The following is a 20,412-nucleotide window of genomic DNA, read 5'->3' on the forward strand; positions in this document are numbered from 1 at the left end:
TGTGTCACGCAGTCAATCACGCACACAGAGGGGGGGGGAGGGAAAAGAGGTTTTTTTTTAAGTCAAGCCTTGGAAAAGATACAGGCCGATCGTTTAAATCAAAAATATACAAGCCTTTATTTTTTATTTTTTTTTTATTTTTTATTTCTCATTTTTACATAAATGAATTTAAAAAAAAGGAGATTAAATAAAAAAAATAGTTTTTTTTTAACAAAATTAAAAAGCGAAGCTCTCTTGCTCAGGGAAAAAAAAATAACAGAAATTATAACGAACAATGAATTAACAGTGAAAAGAAATATATATTAGACTTAATAGAAAATAAAACCAATAATGAACTTGTAATGTACTAAAATAAAACTGTTATTCAACTCAAAACATACAGAAATTACTCGATATAGTCAATGTTTAAAGCATCCCAAAAACTTGGGGTAACAGTGCAGCACTTGTGGTTTCAATATATGAATGTGGTTCTAAGTCAGGTTTGCATATAAACAAAGGAATATCACTGCAAAATTCAATCAAAAACTGCCTACATGAACCACACTGTGTTAAGAAATCTTCTTCCATTTCTGCACAAATTGCGGCTGCCTTGAATTTGTACATGTTTGACGATACCGCCTAAAAATGAATGTCTATAAACACTGTCTATTAAAAAGGATTTTATCCTTATTTTGAACTTTTATTTTATCGTCATGGAAAGGCAGTGTGGTCTCTGAAATTATCTATAACTAAAAAATATACATAAAACTAAAATAAACTAACATCAAACATATAATTACTTACATTTAAAATTTGCAGCTACCTTCATCAAACTACGAAAGTAGCTGGATTAAAAATTAAAAAAAAGAACAAATGAAGTAGATATATCATTGAACTATGAAGCAAAGGAACCACAAATATATATATATTAGTTCAAGCAACAAACCTAAAAGAATAGCAGCATCAAAATCTTCGCATCAAAATTATGTCCAGTTACTTTCGTGGTTACTTTCCAGTTACTTAATCCAGTTACTTTCGTGGTTTGATGAAGGTAGCTACAAATTGTAAATGTAAGTAACTGTATATCATATATTTTAGTTTAGTTAATTTCAGTTTTATATACATTTTTTAAGTTTTAGCTTCTATTTTTTTTTTTTTTACGTTGAAGACTAGATCTTTATTTGATCAAGGGTTCCTGACCCTGTTGATTACACAGCTAATGTAACAAGATGAATGCTTCACGAATCATGTTTGGTACTCAACAAAGCTGGTATTTAAAGGTTTTGAAGTGACTAACTACAAATATAAGACTGAAATTGTAATTTAATTGGCTTTAAAATAAAGTATGCAACTTACATTCTCTATAGATGGTTTCCAAGTCTTATTATAGTGTATTTCAAAGGAATCTTTAGTTCATCTGTTATGAATATACGTATTTTACTAATTACAATAAGATCTTTTCCGACGTTTTGTCTCTTCATATTTATTTAGTCCTATATAACGTACCGCCAAGCCTCTTTAGTCTTTTTCTAGGGCACTTCATCTCAATTTCCCCTAATTCTGACAGTATAGCAAGACAATATTAAAATTAGACATTAATGGACTTCCGAACATTCTAATATGAGTGGCACAATCTTAATAAAGCTATGCAAAAATAAAACACGTGAAACTTCTACAATGAGTAAGTGAATACAATTTTAAAACTACTTTGAATAAATTAACAAGTGTATTTAACGGTTGTATTATTTAAAATGCAATCAAACGGTATGATAACTGCCGTCTTGTTGTGGGTGGATCTTGAGCATAAATTTAGAGAGAATATTCATGATTTTACTAGCATAAGGGGGAGGGGGTAGAAAATGTTCCTCATGAATAACATTTATTGATTAACCTTTGCTCTCCTGAAAAAGGTGAAAATTGAGACGGGAAATTTCATTTTTTTTGTGTTCAGATCTCCCGTCATTCTTCCCAGGCTTTTTTTTATAAGGGTAGTGCATTCAAAGAAACATGTGTTAAGAATGTGAAGGAGAATCATTAAAAAGAAAGTTCTGGACTTCTAGCACGTTTTTTCAGGAGGATAACATATCCTGTTGTGAAAAGTTAGTGTTTATTTCTTATTTTGTACCTCAGAAAAAAGTTTTAGTTCAAATGGGTTCAAAAACAAGGGAAATCCAAATTTTGAGATAGCCATTTTGTTCATCGTAGTGGAAAAGTTCTGGAAATCAAATCTTTGAGGATGACAACCCCCTCACAGCCTCCAGGGCAAGGATTGTAATTTATGTCCTGGGACATATAAAGTGTTTATGGGAAGTTGTTGTCATGGAAACTCAAAAAGGGCTCATTCGATTGGAAATTGAAAGTGTTAGTGTCCTTTAGAATAGTCGAAAATCCCTCTAACACGCCCACCCTCCCATATGCCCATTATATTTAAAAACTAAATGTTGCCTTTAGATTAAATCCAAAACCACTGTTTCAATGCAAATTCAGAATAAGGCATCTCAATAGTATCCCAAGAACAACAGAGGGTATTATGTTCAAACTTTCAGGGCTACTTCTGCTTTTAAAATTTAGCCAAATCAAAATAAGGTAAGTGTATCCAAGCTATCGAAGAAAGTAAACAGATTTTCTTGCGAATGGTATCAAGCTTTCTATTTCAAGTCAACTAGAGGAGATATGAAACTAAATTAATCACTGCTATTTGTGTCCGGATTTTTAAAACGGCGTATGTTGTTAAAAATTGCTGAAAATTTTTCTCCAGAACAGAAATAGCAGGCCAAACTATAAAGTCTATAAAGTCAAACTATAAACTATAAAGTCTTAAAAAATTAAAATATGTAAAGTATCATTTTCTTTTTCCCTGAAAAGGCTATTTCAATATAAAACAAACAGAATTTAAATTAAAAAAAACTTTTCGGCAAAATAAGGATCTTACAGAAAGTAAAGAACTTCTTTAAACCAAAAATGAGCAAAAATAAAATCAAATAATCTACCAAGCGTGAAACTACCACAAATCAGCATCGATAAATAAATGAAACCAAAAACAAACAAAAATTACAATAAATAAACGAGTCAAACTCAAAACGAGCCGAAATTAACATGAATAGGGCTCAAAACCCCTATGTCTTCCCAAGGCGAGAACATCATTTGCACTTTACTGAAAAAAATACAAATGAATGTGCATTATAAGTTTAATATACATATACTGATACTTATTAATCAAAATGTTAACATTATTTTATTTATTAAAGTTATAAAAGTAAAAACACTTATATTTTTTTTCAGTAATTTCAAATTATATTATTCATCCAAATAATTTCGGCGAAAACCACGTTGATTTAAACTTAAAAAATGGAAATTTTTCCATATAAAAAAGGAGCTACCTCCACCTCGACACCTCGCTCTTTAACGCTAAAGTTTGACTCTTTGTCCCAGCTCTGCTTTTTAAAGGTAGTACAGTTCTTTACCGTGAAGAACGAGGTGTTGAGGAGGGAGTAGCTCCTTTCATACACATTTTCCCTAAAAGCAGTAAAATAAGCAAAAAACGAACCTTTATAAAAGCTACTTGCAAAGCACAAGTCTTTAAAGACGGTCTACGGTTTTCCAAACTACATCCTGTAATAATTTCACCATCAACTGTTAGTAGAGCTGCTCCGACTTTTTTTTTACTATAAGGACAATAGGAATCACCCCGGGCGTCACGAGCAGACTCCATCAGCTTCTTGTTTGCTTCACTGGCTTCACATAAAAGAAAAAATAATTCATTCTTTTAAGTGACATCTAGGACTGGCTTAAAAATCCTGATAATTGGACTTGAATATGCACTTACGGGAAGCATCACGCCCCTAGCCCTATTAAATAAAAAAATATTTTTTTTTTACTGAAAGTATGGAGGAACATTAAAACTTATAACAAACAAAAATTATTCCGTATATGAAAGGGGTCGTCCCCTCGTCAACTCCTCGCTCTTTACGCTAAAGTTTTTTATTGTTTAAAAAAAAGTTGTGAGAAAGAGTCAAACTTTAATGTAAAGACCGAGGTATTGAGGAGGGGACAGCCAATTTCATACACGGAATAATTTCTGTTCGCTTTAAGTTTTAATGCCCCACCTTACTTTCAGTTAAAAAACTGTTTGTTTTTTTTATTTCTGCATGTAATTAAATTAATGAAGGATTTGATTTTGGCTCATGGCTCAACCTATTCTACCGATTCTAGTCAAAGCTCATTAAATAATGTCCAACTGATATTACCATCCGTAAAAGATATTCAGGGCGAAATTCAACAAAATATTAAAACAGTGAGAAACACTCGAACGTTCCTTGCTGTAAAAAGAAATGAAGTATTGGTCTGACAAAATATTTATAAGAATAAATCAACAAAGGTCATGATTACGCTTCAATAAGGATTTTCAAAAATAATCGTTGCTTGGTTTACAATGAAGCAGTAACCTATGTAGAAGGACGCTGCATTGCACCAACTGAAGCCTGCTGGTGACTATTTAGTTGGTGTCCAAAAAAATTACTGTAAGCTGTAACAGTGTTGCTGTAAGCTGAAGCTGTAGCAGGGCGTCACATCAGGAGCCTCACAGTTACGTTTTACATTTGCTGCTGAGCAGTTTTTTTAGAGCTGACATAGAACAACATTAAAGTTGTGCTTTTGCTTTGCAAAAAATTTGTCTTGAAAAGTACTAAGTTTACAAAATAATATAAAATATTCCACCTACTGATTCACTAAACTTGGGTTTAAAGTTCCTGGTATTTTAATGCATTTTAAAAAGTTTCTAAACCAACCATGGACTTATTGCAGGCTAGAATGATTTGTGAGAGACTCTAATACCAACTTGAATCAAAATCAACTTGCAATCAAGACATGGGCATTTGGAGGGCAAATCTTATATGAGCTTTTTCAGGATTGTGTAAAAAAGATTGTCATTTCACGTGTAGATAGATGACATATCATCTATTCATTCAACTTAGGGCAGAACTAACGTAGATAGTCATGGAAAAAAGGGATGATCCAGATTTTTGGATTAACTAACGGACAACGTTTACTGGACTTGTTTGCAATATGCTGGACTGAATCAGCTTAGACTCACAGATGAACAAATGAGCTAAGCCTAATAGACTTGGCTCCTCAGTCTCAGGTGTGCCTGTTTTACCAACTTTAGGCTGTCCAAAGATGAAACAAAATATTTAAGTACTGACTTAACCATATAACCGTTCTTTTAAACCCATTAAGCGTAAGATTGAACTATAAGTAAGATTTTCCTTGCCTTAGTCTGATCCGTGGAAGCATAGATTGGAATGTGGGCCAGGTGATGCAGGCGTGTATAGAATTGAATGAGTTCACAAATAAAGTGTATTAAAAGTGTAAGTTCGATGAGAGATGGCTATTAAATATATTGAGGGATAAAGGTGTGGCAGAATTTAAAACCTTAGAACAATTTCACAATTTGTTTTTCTTTGTTTCTGTTATGCTTACGCAATGTAAAGTAATTAAAAGTTATTAAAATGTAATCGTTTATATTTGAAGTAAGGTTTCTGTACTCTTTGTTTTTTTCTTTATCGTTTTTTTTTTTTACCACTCCCTGTTTGTCTTTTAATGGTGGGCTAAAATGAACTATCTATCTATCTCTGTATCTGACCTTACATTTGCTGCATGAAAAAGGGTGTATTTCTTTATTCATTTGTCTTGTTTGTTTTCTACAAGAGTGTTTTTTTTAAATGATTCATATTTTTTTTTTTTACAAATAACTCATTCATGTCAGAGGTTCATTTAAAATCTGATGATCTACTTTAGAATCCCTTGTATAAAACTTACATTTGAATTTGTTGAAGCTAGGAGGCAAAGACATCTTTTTATTTTAAGAAAATGGATGCATATACTTGAGTTTTATTGCGCTAACAACCTAGGGCCATGGCAAAACAAAACAACGGCGCTGCGTGTCTAAATTGGTATCTTTTCCAACCTCATCTCAAGATGTTGTTTCAATGAACGATCGGATCAAATATTTTTATAAAGTTTTTTTTAACAGACCCTCCTCCTTAAGACACCATCTTTAATTCAAAATTATTAACCTATTTTGGTGATTTAAATCCCCATAGATATATTACAGTTTCACCTTCTAATATTGAAAACTGGGTATGACTTCTGAGATGAGGTAAATCTGTGGGTCTTGATGGGATCATGTCTGAACAATTGAATCATAGCTCTCCCAAGCTTTTCTTAATTTTTTCCCTGTCGTGTAAAGCTGCTTTGTTTCAGAATTATGTAGCAAAGTCATTTTGTGGGGGCCTAACTTCTTGTATTCCGAAACGAGGTAAAGAGCCTTCTGTTTGCTCTTCTTACAGGCTTATTACAGTTTGTTTAATTCTTGGGAGGCCTTTAGAAATTTTTTTAGAAAAGTTTTTTATTGTTTAAAAAATAGAGTTGTGAGAAAGTCAAACTTTAGCGTAAAGAGCGAGGCGTTGAGGGGGGGACAGCCCCTTTCATATACGGAATAATTTCTATTCGTTTTAAGTTTTAACGTCGTTCCTTACTTTCAGTTAAGAAAACATTGTTTTTTTTATTTAATCTTTGAACATTTTTGAATTAATGCAGGTTTTGATTTTGGCTCACCGTAAATGAATAATTAAAACAAAATTTGCATATTAAGTTTACTTTTAGTTGGTTAAATCGCTTTCTCAAAACTTGTTTAATTTTATTTACGAACGTTTTTATTAGTAATAATGCAGGTTTTGATTTTGGCTCACCGTACGTGAATAATTAAAACAAAATTTGCATATTAATTTTACTTTTATTTGGTTAAATAGCTTTCTCGAAACTTGTTTAATTTTACTTAACTATACGTAACTTACGAATTCACTTACGCAACGAACTTTTATATTCATAGATTTTTAATACGTATATTAGGTGGTTCGCCCCCTAGTCAATACCTTGCTTTTTAAGCTAAGGTTTGAATTTTGTTCCAGTTCTTTAAAAATGACCCCTTAATCACAATACTGAAAAATATTGGCTTAAAGAGTGAGGTATTGACTAGGGGGTGAACCCAATCAAATACGTAATATTTTTGGTTCGTTTTAAGTCATGATGTTGCTCCTTACTTTCAGTTGAAAAACTTGTTTTTTTTTATTTAATTTCTGATCTTTTTCTTTAATAATGATGGGAAATCCAGCGCCCCCTTCATAGCAATGTCCCTTTCCCCATGATAATTTCCTTCGTGGTAAGATCCTCCCATATAATCCCCAACCCCCCTAGCAGAAAAAATCCCCCCTGAAAACGTCTGTATACTTCCCAATAACCAATACCATCTGTTAACATTAGGTAAGGCTCATATCTTTCAGCCCTCTCCCTGGGAACGTCGGGGAATTAAGTCATCCTAAAAGACATAGTTATCATATTTTTGACCATGCTGAACAAAATGGCTATCTCAAAATTTTGATCGGGTGACTTTGGGGAAAAAATGAGTGTGGGAGGGGGCCTAGCTGCCCTCCATTTTTTTTGGTCACTTAAAAAGGAAACTAGAACTTTCAAATTCCGTTCCAATGAGCCCTCCCACGATATTTTTGGACCACTGGATCAATACGACCACCCCTGGAAAAAAACGAACAACAACAAAACAAATAAACACGCATTCGTGATCTTTCTTCTGGCAAAAATGTAAAATTCCACATTTTTGTAGATAGGGGCTTGAAACCTCTACAGTAGGGTTCTCTTAAAAGTTGAATGATGGTGTGATTTTCATTAAGGTTCTATAATTTTTAGGGAGTTCCCCTTTTTTCTAAAATCAGCCAAATTTTCTGAGGCACATATATTTTGATAGGTAAAACTAAACTTGATGAAACTTATATATTTTAAATCAGTATAAAAATCTAATTATTTTAATGTATCTATTGGTATCAAAATTTCGTTTTTTAGAGTTTCGGTTACTATTGAGCCAGGTCGCTCCTTACTTACAGTTCGTTACCACGAACTGTAGTTCCTGAAGAAAAGTCTTTCGTATATCTTGGCCTTCCTTATGGAAAACTTTTTTGTGATGCAAAACACCTCATTATCCATATCTCAAAGACAAAATTACAAAGCCATATGAAGCACTAGCCCGAGTCAGATGTCAGTTCCACCAACGTACACTACGCCACTTTTAATAACACTTTCTTTGGCCCACATGTTTTTTGTGGCCCAAATAAATTATTATTATTATTATATAATTTAATTGATTTCCTTCCTAAAGATGCTTTACCAAGTAAAGATCCTTTGAAACTCAATAAAGGTCCTTAAATCAATGTATTATAACTGCAAACAATAAATAGATAAGCAAACGAATAAATTATAAAGTAAATAAATAAAATAATAAATAGATTGATATAATTACTATTTAGAAAACATGCTAGGAAAGACATTTATTCACAGGAGGAGTGGCCCCGGATCATGTCTTTTCCCAAAATTTATGATTCCCCGAAATTCTAAGGTTTTCATAAGGTTTTGTTTTGTTTCATTGTACAGCTTTTCAAGAATGCATAGAGTTCAAAAGCATAGAGTTCAGATCCTTTAAATTATCAAAAAAAAATTCTTAAATATTATTATTCTCCTATACTTCCGAGTTGAAAAATGTACTGTGTATTTATATTTAGACCTGAACTCCGATACATTTACATAGCTTTAGCACCAAAGTAAAGTACAGTTTTTCATAGGTAGAAGTACAATATTAAGTTACCATAGTCATAGAATTTGAAATGGAAGTTTTGATTCCTTGGTTTTGCCAAAAGAATATTTGGGCATATATGTATCATTTTCATGTTCATGAACGTGATAACTGTGATATGGAATCACACTTTATGAGGTCATCCTAATAACTCAATAATAAGTTACTAAATGAATCATGCCATTTGTCTCTTTCAAGGGTTATTCAAATCATATTTATTTAGCTAAACTTAGAACTACAAAATAAAATGACAATTCTGCTAATACGTAATTTAGAACTTTTAGATGGTACGTACAATGGAACAAACGCAATTGTTCCTGAATTATGCAACATCAGGATCAAAGTAAACGTAATTAGTCGCAAAAAGGGTGAAACAAAAATTTATATTAATATGAGGTTAGAAGACAAGTAAGAGCGAGAATCACGGGTATACCAGCTTTTCATGGGCCAAGTACCTGGGGTAGAACGAATCTCGGTCTCCCGTTACTTTCCATTCAACCTGGCTGAATCTAGAGCCTCCATTTTTCTCATTTAAAATCCTCACAGCTTATACTGATCTTTCGAGTAGTCTCGTTGTCCTTTCGATATCAGATTTTATCACTATTTGGGTTCCTCTTACCTAACTGCCCATGTTGAGTAGGTGCCTACACTAGGCATTTCATCAAAATTGGGGTCTTAGCTGGTGTCTGGGTCATCAAGTTTCTTGGCGAGAGGAGACAAATCCGCCAGAAGCATCAGTCATGGGCAGTATGGGGTCGCGCCTTTGAGTGGGTGGCTAGATTGGAGCCCATCCAAAACAACAGGACCTGGTTCCAGTTTTGAATTCTTAAACTTCCATCTTCCTTGTCAGGAGGAGAGTCCTATCTTTATCAGATGAGAGTAAGGAAAATGAAGCTATAGTGAAAAATGAGTTCAAGTTTCAGACTTATTTGTGGAACTCTTTAGAAAGCAAGAAACATCGTAAAAAAAGGCTAAGAAATTTATTTAGAAGTTGTGAAGGTGGCAAAGCAAACTGACAATGCAAGCAGTCTTTCCTTGAGAAAATGGAGCGCTCCAAAATGAATACATGCAAAGATGAAGAGCACTAATGACTTGTAATTAACACTTGCGTAGTTTTCGGCATCTCTCTAGGTTTGTACTGGGCTTTGTACCGCAGATTGTTGGCGTTGAGGATCGCAATAGCGTTGTTCTCCTACCCTAATAATTCTTACTTCTTCACTTTCATTTTTGACTCGCTTTGATCCTGGCTTTTGTTTAGCTACTTTAAAGCTAAAAACTTTACGTCTATTGATGGTACAATTGTCTCTTAAGTTGAATAAAGCTAGAACAGAACAAGTCAAGTTTTCTATCTGTTTGTGAAACTCTTTAGAGAGCACGTGACCAAAATTAGTTAATTTGCAAGTTCTTGAGGTGGCAATGGTTCCAACTTCATTTCTCTTTCTTCTTCATTTTGGATTTAACTATTTTAGGTAATGTGTCATTACCCTTTGCTTCAGTTAATCGTGGATTGAATTCCAGGCGATTCATTTCATTTTCATTGAAAAACTTATGTTGTTCGAATCGTTCTCTCGGACACATGCGGTTTACATTTCAGATAGTTGGACAAAAATTTCTTTTTCCAACGAATCATCGTTTATAATAATCATAAATTTGCGTTTTTGAATCGTCTTCTTGTCATATTTTCCTAGAGTTTTAAAATTGCTTAGAGAGTTTCTCAAGATAGACTGATAGTCCTCCTCAATCAAAGCTAATTGTTTGCTATAAATGATAATTAACGTGACGTCATATGTAGCTGTAACATGTATAAGACTTTTTTATTAGAGTATGCCATCATTACAACACTGATGTAGCCTATATAAAGATGAAGTTGCTCCAATGAATTTTTTCCCAAAATTGAAAAATAACAACAATTACAACGAATCAAAAATGAAAGTGAAGAACAAAAAAATACGGTGTTTGAAGATATGTGACAATTAGAAAAAAAAAAAGTCAAAACGGATGTGAAGAACAACGAAAAATAGAGTTAAAAAAATATGCAACAATGATAATCACTACGAATAAAAAACGAAGTGATATTTCATGACATGAGACCAAATAATATGCTAAGGCGTAATTAGACACTCAAATATATAGAAAACTGACGAGTGTCGAGACTCCCTACAGCATAAAACTAACTCTAGGTCTCGTTTTGATAAGCGGAGATAAATCCCAGTGTATCATTACTAGCTTTCAAAATTAATCAAAAATTATTCTAAAGCTACTCTAATTCCTTTCATTTCTTAAATACACTCACATCCACGCAGTAATGGACTTTTGTCAGAGAAGAAGGTCCTGTCAATGCATTATTTTTTTCAAACTAACTGGACAGGTAAGCAATGATAGGTACCACTGCAAACTTTTCTATGTCATTGTGAGTTCCAGCGCAGCAGGAACTTTCTCAAATCTATCCCTACATATATGCACTCTCCTGAATCTACTACTTCTTAATCATTTGTTGTTTTGAAGCTTATATGACACAAAACAGCAAACTTCAATTGAGAGTTTGACGACGCTTGATTGGGACACTTTTATTGATGGTATGCCGTTTTTATTTAATTAAATAACCTGAACGGAACTGATCCAATTCGAAAATGAGGTCACCCCAAGATAGAAACAGCTTACCTGTTAGAGCATTAGGTCCTAAAGGCATTGCCTCATTGAAGCAGGCATAAGCAGTTGCATCTGCCTCCTTTATTGCTTCCATGATATGGAGCAGTGGGGTTTTCTAAAAGTACAAGAAAATATTGCATTTTTTCCAGGGTTTTGGAGTCGGAGTTGTAGAATCGAGTTGTAGTATCTAGTAACTTTTTTTTTATTTGCAATACGATTTTTGATTTTGATTCGGTTTTAACTATATAATGACTACAATTTTCACTACAAGACTTCTGTCACAAAATTTATAAATATTATTAATGGATTTTCGACTCTCACTGCCGGATCTTGGAATTTGTATTGAAATCAGATCAAATTTTTGAACTCTCTGAGATTCCACAGCAGCTTGAACAAGTTTGATTTTTATTCGTAATTAACTAAAAAAAATCAAGTTTTTTTTACCTGAAAGTAAGGAGCGACATTAAAACTTAAAAAGAACAGAAAATATTCCGCATATGAAAGGAGCTGTCCCCTCCTCAAGGCCTCGCTCTTTACGCTAAAGTTTGACTCTCTCACAGCTTTTTTTTTTAAAGAATAAAAAGCTTTAGCGTGAAGAGCGACGCGTTGAGGAGGGGACAGCCCCTTTCATATACGGAATAATTTCTGTTTGTTTTAAGTTTTAATTTCGCTCCTTACTTTAAAAAAACTTACTAGTTAAAAAAAAACTTGTCTTTTTTAAGTTAATTTCTTAACTAAATCTGGACTGATGCGATCCATCGTCAAAACGCCAGGTTCACTCCGGTGCCACGCTACCTATTCACGGAATAGTGATCTTAAAACAGCACAGAAATTCCTCGAATTTTTGGGATTTCCCCGAAAATCTCGCAAAAATGGAGCGGCAACAACGCTTGGGCCTAGGAGTGTAAAAGCTTTAAATCTGGCCGCAATTTTAGAGCCTTGTTTTTTCACATTTTGAACTGGATCAAGCTCATTTTCTGAATCCAGGTGATCATTCAGCATCACTCCTATGTCCACTATGTATTTTTTTTGCGTGTGTGTGAAATTGTATAATAGGCGCTTTGCCTTGTGTAGGTTAAAATGAGAAAAAATTCTTTTCAACTGATATTGAATTACTAGCCACAAAAATTATATAAGAAATTTTTTAGAGGTCTAAGTTTATGGAGCACATATCTACATTGCTGGTTTGTAGAATTGTGTAAAACTAGTGCTTTATTAAAACCTGACCTTGCTTTGGTTTCTTAGATCTTCCAACGACTTTCCGAATTTTCAGCTCCTAATCCGTTATTTGCTTCGGTTCTATTCTTAGTAATTTTTGCAGAGTTTAACAAACATTGGGTAATATTACGGCTAAGTTTATTTTGTTAAAAAAAGCCATTCAGTTTCATTTGTCTATCACGAGTTAATTACATAAACTTTGAAGAAATATTTTTTTGTTCATTTCAAGTATCATCTTTGCTATTTAGTCCCATTAGAAGAACCTTATTTTTTAAGCGTAAATAGAAAATAGTTATTATTATAATAACTTATGACCAGTATCTAGTTTTACCGGTTTTTTCACTTTCGCTTTTTTTGCTACTGGTAGGTTTTTCTTAGATTAAATCAACTTCTTAAGCATAGAAAATTTATACTTATGCAAAAAATTGACATAAAGTTGAAAAATTGTTTTTACATAATCTTAAACAGCTCTCTTTCCAATTTTAGAGTAGCATTTTAGCAGCAGGTAAAACAGACTCGGGGATTTCCTTGGGTTTGCAGGGTTAGGAAGTGAGAATTTCCGTTTTAAGTGTTTTGACTATTCCAATAATGTATTTTTTGTTCTGAGTTGTGACTATTTCCGAGTGGTTTTGAGTTCTTGTCAAAATTTCTGTAAATTTGTTTTTGCATTAACTTTCGCAATTAATAAGAGCCGAAATAAAAGCTTTCATTACAGAATTACAATTGGATGGCTTTTTTAAAGGCGCTTTTAAACTTTCGATTACTATAGGCAGCGAACTACTCTTTACTAGGTTGCAGCTGTTAATTCAGGCGTAATAAAGCTCTTCCAGAGCCATTGCTACTGCATAGGTCTTGCTCATTCATAAACAGAAAAACAATTTTTAGAAAACGTTTTTAATTCTGGTAATATTTGACAAAAAGGGCGTCAAATCGACATTTAGCCATGATCAGGACTGCCGCAACAGTAATCAATAATAGCCAAATAACTGCGGTTAAATAGTTATCACTTTGACCAATTAAATAAAAAAAAACAAGTTTTTTTAACTGAAAGTAAGGAACGACTTTAAAACTTAAAACGAACAGAAATTATTCCTTATATGAAAGGGGCTGTCCCCTCCTTAACGCCTCACTCTTTACGCTAAAGTTTTTCATTGTATAAAAAAAATAGTGTTGTGAGAAAGTCAAACTTTAGCGTAAAGAGCGAGTCGTTAAGGAGGGAACAGCCCCTTTCATATAAGGAATAATTTCTGTTCATTTTAACGTCGTTCCTTCCTCTCAGTTAAAAAAAACTGAGAAACTTGTTTTTTTTTTAAATTTTTGAACGTTTTTGAATAATTGCAGGTTTTGATCTTGGCTCACCGTACATGAATAATTAGAACAAAATTTGCATATCAATTTACTTTTATTTGGTTAAATGGCTTTCTCGAAACTTGTTTAATTTTATTTTCGAACGTTTTTATTAGTAATAAATATGCTCAACTTACCAATTAACTTACGTAACGAACTTCTATATTCATATATCTTTAATACGTATGTTAGGGGGTTCGTCCCTTGGTCAATACCTTGCTCTTTATCCTAAAGTTCGAATTTTGTTCCAATTCTTTAAAAATGACCGCTTAATCAAAAAGGCCGTTAACTAGAATAAATAGCTCTTATGAAAGTACTAAAAAAATCTTTTTTGAGCGTGGTATTGACCAGGGGGTGAACCCAATCATATATGTAATATTTTCTGTTCGTTTAAAGTTTTGATGTTGCTGCTGTTGCAACTGAAAAACTTGTTTTTTTTATATTTAATTTCTGATCTTTTTTTTAAATAATGCTGGGAAATCCGGCATCCCCTTCACAGCAATTTCCCTTCTCCCATGAAAACTTCCTTCATGGAAAGATCCTCCCACATAATCCCCGACCAACCCTCTCCCCCACTACCAGAAAAAATCTCCCCTGAAAACGTCTGTATACTTCCCAATAACCAATACTATATGTTAACATTGGGTAAAGTACATAACTTTCAGCACTCCCCCCGGAAACCCCGGGGTATTAAGTCATCCTAAAAGACATACTTACAAAAATTTCGAACATGCTGAACAAAATGGCTATCTCAAAATTTTGATCGGGTGACTTTGGTAAAAAAATGAGCGCGGGAGGAGGCCTAGTTGCCCTCCATTTTTTTGGTCACTTAAAAAGGGCACTAGAACTTTTAATTACCATTCCAGTGAGCCCTCTCACGATATTCTAGGACCACTAGGTCGATACGATCACCCCTGGTGTGTGATTTTCATTAAGGTTCTATAGCTTTTAGGGGGTCTTCCCCCTTTTTTTCTAAAATCAGCCAAATTTTTCTCAGGCGCGTAACTTTTGATAGGTAAAACTAAGCTTGACGAAACTTTTTAAAATCAGAATTAAAATTTGATTCGTTTGATGTATCTATTTGTATCAAAATACCGTTTTCTAGAGTTTCGGTTACCATTGAGCCGGGCCGCTCCTTACTTACAATTCGTTACCACGAATTGTTTGATTAAGAAATCAGCGTCAGCTGACAGTATGCCTGGTGATGCATCAAGGGGGGGCAAGGGGTGACGCCCCCAACCCCACTCCCCCCCCCCAAAAAAAAAATCCTAAATCCACCCCTGAGTGTACCACCAGAGAAAAATCCCAACACGTCGAACATTTTACCTATAAATCAGGTATTTGGCTGCCGATGAGGAAACCAGCGCAGTGTAGCGGTGTGCTAAAAGAGGTAGAAATTATGAAGACTTGTCAATATACAAACTTTACAGCACAGATTTTTTTAAATAATACAAGTGATTATATGTAGCCATTTCAGAGTCAACGCTATAGCGTTGCCTATAATAAAGGCCATAAAATGTTTTATTTCTTTTTTTTCAGAGGCACTTCATATAGAAGAGGTGGTCGTAAAAACTTTAGAGAGCTATTTAATTGAAAATTGGAAGCTCTAGTGGCCTTTTTAACAGTCAAACGTGATCGGAGGGCAGTTTGCGCTCCCCCGCCTTTTTCCCCAAATGCTTCCGATAAAAAATTTTGAAATAGCCATTTTGTTACAAATCGCTCTAAGATCAAATAGCGAAAATGCAGGGACCAGCGCAACCCCTAGAGCCCGGGGGAGGTGTTGTAAGTTTTGCCCCGGAAGCATACAAAGTTCTTACAGAAGGTTATTAAAATAATTAAAAAATTACGTAAGCCCAATCCCCCCCTTACTACAAAAATCCTGTTAACGATTGTCTATTCCAAAAAATAAGGGAGCTGACCCCAGGTCTTTCCTCCATGGCCCAACCCCATCCCCCAAAAATAACTTACTAACTTATTATAATTATAACTTATAATAAAAGTTTATTCTAAAATTTGTGGGAGCTGGCCCCTGGCCCTCCATGGCCCGAGCCCCCTTCACAGAAAAATATATAATTGATGATATCTCATTCCAAAACATATACGAGCTGACCCCTGGTTCCCTATGACCCCCCCCCCACCCAAAAAAAGAAAAAGATTAAGGATGTTTTATTCCAAAACTTATGGGAGCTGACCCCTCCATAACCAGACCCATCCCCCTTACTTCCCCCGAAAAAACTATTAACAAAATTTCATTTTGTGAGTTGTGAGAAAGTCAAACTTTAGCGTAAAGACAAAATTTCATACCAAAACTTGTGAGATATGAAACCTGGCCGCCCATGACCTGACTCTCTTCGCCCAAATAAACAATTAACGATATTTTATTCCAAAACTTATGGCAGCTGAACTTTAGCGTAAAGACAAAATTTCATACCAAAACTTGTGAGATCTGAAACCTGGCCGCCCATGACCTGACTCTCTTCGCCCAAATAAACAATTAACGATTGACCGTCCCGTTCAAAATAAAATAATAACAAGACTTTTTTTCAAACCTATAGTAGCTGATCCTTGGCTCTGTATGTATTAAATAAAAAACTGAAAGTAGGGAGCGACATTTAAACTTAAAACGAACAGAAATTATTCCGTATATAAAAGGGACTGTCCCCTCCTCAACGCTTCGCTCTTTACGCTAAAGTTTTTTATTGTTTAAAAAAAATAGAGTTGTGAGAAAGTCAAACTTTAGCGTAAAGACAAAATTTCATACCAAAACTTGTGAGATCTGAAACCTGGCCGCCCATGACCTGACTCTCTTCGCCCAAATAAACAATTAACGATATTTTATTCCAAAACTTATGGCAGCTGACCCCATAGCCCTCCATTAACCGAACCCCCCCCCCCAAAAAAAAAGTATTAACAATGTTTTATCCCACAACCTATTGGAACTCACCCCTGACCCTCTATGGCCCTCCTCCCAAATGATATTGAAGATATTTTATTCTAAAACTAATAGGAGCTGACACCTTGCTTTCCATGACCTCCCCCCCCCCCCGAAAAAAATAAAAATATACATTACGATATTTTTTTCCGACTTATGGGAACTCACTCTGGCCTTTCATGGCCAACCCCCCCCCCCCCTGCCCACAGAAAAAAATAAAAACATTTTATTCTAGAACACATTGGAGCTGACCCCTTGGCCCTCGAAGGCTGATACAACCTCTTTCTCAAGATAATTGTTAAAATACTTGCTTCCAAAACTTACGGGAGCTGACCCCTGGCCCTCTAAGGCCTGATCCAACGCCTCTCCATTTTTTAACGATATTTTATTTCAAGACTTACGGAGGCTGACCCCTTTCCCTCCATCTTCCAATCCACCCCGGATCCACCCCGACCCCCCTATCCGATCTTCCCCCCCCCCAAAAAAAACAACAATGTTTTAAATCCAAAACTTATGGGAGCCAACTCCTGACTCTTCATGCCCCCCCCCGTAGTTTTTTTTCAAAGGTTATGGGAGTTAACCTCCGATGTTAAGGCCCGACATTGATATTTTATTCCAAAACTTATGGAGGCAGACCCGCGGCACTCTATTATCTGACCGTCCCGTTCAAAATAAAATAATAACAAGACTTTTTTTCAAACCTATAGTAGCTGATCCTTGGCTCTGTATGTATTAAATAAAAAAAAACAAGTTTTTTTTAACTGAAAGTAGGGAGCGACATTTAAACTTAAAACGAACAGAAATTATTCCGTATATAAAAGGGACTGTCCCCTCCTCAACGCTTCGCTCTTTACGCTAAAGTTTTTTATTGTTTAAAAAAAATAGAGTTGTGAGAAAGTCAAACTTTAGCGGAAAGAGCAAGGCGTTGAGGAGGGGTCCGCCCTTTTCATATACGAAGTAATTTCTGTTCGTATTAAGTTTAAATGTCACTCTTTACTTTCCGTTAAACACACCTGTTTTTTTTATTTAATTTCTGAACGTTATTGAATTAATGCAGGTTTTGATCTTGGCTCACAGTACATGAATAATTAAAACAAAATTTTCATATTAATTTACTTTTATTTGGTTAAATGGCTTTGTCGAAACTTGTTTCATTTTATTTACGAACGTTTTATTAGTAATAAATATACGTAACTTACGAATTAACTTACGTAACGAACTTCTATATTCATATATTTTTAATACGTATATTAGGGGGTTCGCCCCCTAGTCAATACCTTGCTCTTTAAGCGAAAGTTTGAATTTTGTTCCAATTCTTTCAAAATGACCTCTTAATCACAAAGGCCGTTAATTAGAATAATAGCTCTTATGAAAGTACTAAAAAATCTCTGGCTTAAAGAGCGAGGTATTGACTAGGGGGTGAACCCAACCATAAATGTAATATTTTCTGTTCGTTTAAAGTTTTGATGTTGCTGCTGTTGCAGTTAAAAACTAGTTTTTCTTATATTTAATTTCTGATCTTTTTTTAAATAATGCTGGGAAGTCCGGCGTCCCCTTCATAGCAATGTCCCTTCCCCCATGAAAACTTCCTTCATTGAAATATCCTCCCATATAACCCCCGACCCCCCCCCCCCACTACCCGGAAAAATCTCCCCTGAAAACGTCTGTACTGTATACTTCCCAATAACCAATACTATATGTTAACATTGGGTAAAGTTCATAACTTTCAGCCCTCCTCCCGGGAACTTAGGGGGATTAAGTCATCCTAAAAGACATACTTATAATATTTTCGAACATGCTGAAAAAAATGGCTATCTCAAAATTTTGATCAGGTGACTTTGGGAAAAAAATGAGCGTGGGAGGAGGCCTAGTTGCCCTCAATTTTTTGGTCACTTAAAAAGGGCACTAGAACTTTTAATTTCTATTCCAATGAGCCCTCCCACGATATTCTAGGACCACTGGGTCGATACGATCACCCTTGGGGGAAAAAAACAAATAAAGACGCACCCGTGATCTTTCTTCTGGCAAAAAATACAAAATTCCTCATTTTTGTAGATAGGAGCTTGAAACCTCTACAGTAGGGTTCTCTGATACGCGGAATATGATGGTGTGATTTTCATTATGGTTCTATAACTTTTAGGGGGTGTTTCCCCCTTTTTTCGAAAATCAGCCAAATTTTCTCAGGTGCGTAACTTTTGATAGGTATGATTAAACTCGATGAAACTTATATATTTGAAATCAGAATTAAAATCTGATTCTTTTGATGTATCTATTGGTATCGAAATTCCGTTTTTTAGACTTTCGGTTACTATTGAGCCGGGTCGCTCCATACTTACAGTTCGTTACCACGAACTGTTTGACAGGTACAACAACTGCTATACTGCTATCACTATACCTACATGTGTCTTGAATAGTCTTGGAAAGAACTAATAAAATTAAACTAATATTTGATATATAATAATATGAATTGCTAAACGTTCACCAGTTTAAGATTTTTTATTCTCTCACACAACGGTCATACTTAAAATAAGGATAAAATGCTTACTTTGCACTAAATGTTAAATTAGTTTCTACGATATAAAGATAAATCCAATAATGGTCAACCCACACGAACCTCTCCCTTCTAAGCCACAAATGAAATGCTCTACAGAATCATAGTTATGAAAATCTCCGTTATACATATCGAATCTCCTTTTCTCGTCTCATTCAATCACTAAATTATCCCATTTTGGCCACATTTAACCAGCAGGATTGTTTTATCAGGGGTGCGTTCGAAAAGAATAACGGTTTAAAAAGATTATCACGGATTACTATCACGTATTTTTTTAATGTTTAAATACTATCTATTATCTACTATTAAATACGAGCTCGTACTATAATACTATCACGCACTTTTTGAATTTTTAAATATCTGAATATATAAACAAAAACTATTTTGGAATAGGATGTTTAGAAAAACTTAAACTTTGGCAGTAAAAAAGCGAACAGAGATTAGTTAATGAATTGAAGAAAAAACGAGGAATTTTTTACGATTATTAAAAACTACTCTGATGGAAAAATCAAAGTTATATCACGAAAAGGCTTAAATAATGAAATTTACTCTGGTAACTCACATTTAAATGGACAACTTCGCAGTTGCTGCTAAATAAACGACGGTCCCACTGAATTCTTGAGAGCCGGGAAACTGATTTCATAACCTCGCGGTCAACTCCGCACCCGGCATACCAGTGCAACATTTTGAATACTGGATTAGCACATTCTGATTCCTCAAGTATTGTCCTGAATGTCCAGTGCTTCATCAGTTGATTCAGATTTTCATCTCCACTTTTTTGGTTTGATAGATTGTAAATGATTCTTTTAGCTTCGTTTTTAAATAATGGTGTCAGCATCCTGATTTGTAAAAGAAAAGAATTAATCCTTTAAATGGCGCAATCACTGAAGAGAATAATACATTGATTAAAACTAAAAGCCCCCTATGGGCCAAGGTTAGTTCAAAACATGATAGTTAAATAATGTATCTCAAGACACCACAATCTAAGACGAATACTATTGTTGTTTTTCCTTAAAAAGGTTAAACTAAGCTTATCTC

The 20,412-nt window shown here is 34.5% G+C and overlaps 1 protein-coding gene across 1 annotated transcript; it reads right to left on the minus strand.

The window, feature by feature from the left end:
• Positions 1-256: 256 nt before the first annotated feature.
• LOC148944946 (cytidine deaminase-like) lies at positions 257-20,208 on the minus strand. Its single transcript, XM_089099259.1, has 4 exons — positions 19,937-20,208; positions 11,339-11,441; positions 3,527-3,714; positions 257-618 (listed from the first exon to the last, which is right to left on the minus strand). The coding sequence occupies exons 1-4, from the start codon at positions 20,120-20,122 to the stop codon at positions 406-408; spliced, it is 690 nt and encodes a 229-aa protein (XP_088955385.1). The 5' UTR covers positions 20,123-20,208; the 3' UTR covers positions 257-405.
• Positions 20,209-20,412: the final 204 nt, after the last annotated feature.

Source organism: Artemia sp. Qi Xiang Cuo, chromosome 13 (assembly GCF_049724085.1).
Source record: "Artemia sp. Qi Xiang Cuo chromosome 13, ASM4972408v1, whole genome shotgun sequence".
In the NCBI taxonomy this organism is placed as follows: Eukaryota; Metazoa; Arthropoda; class Branchiopoda; order Anostraca; family Artemiidae; genus Artemia; species Artemia sp. Qi Xiang Cuo.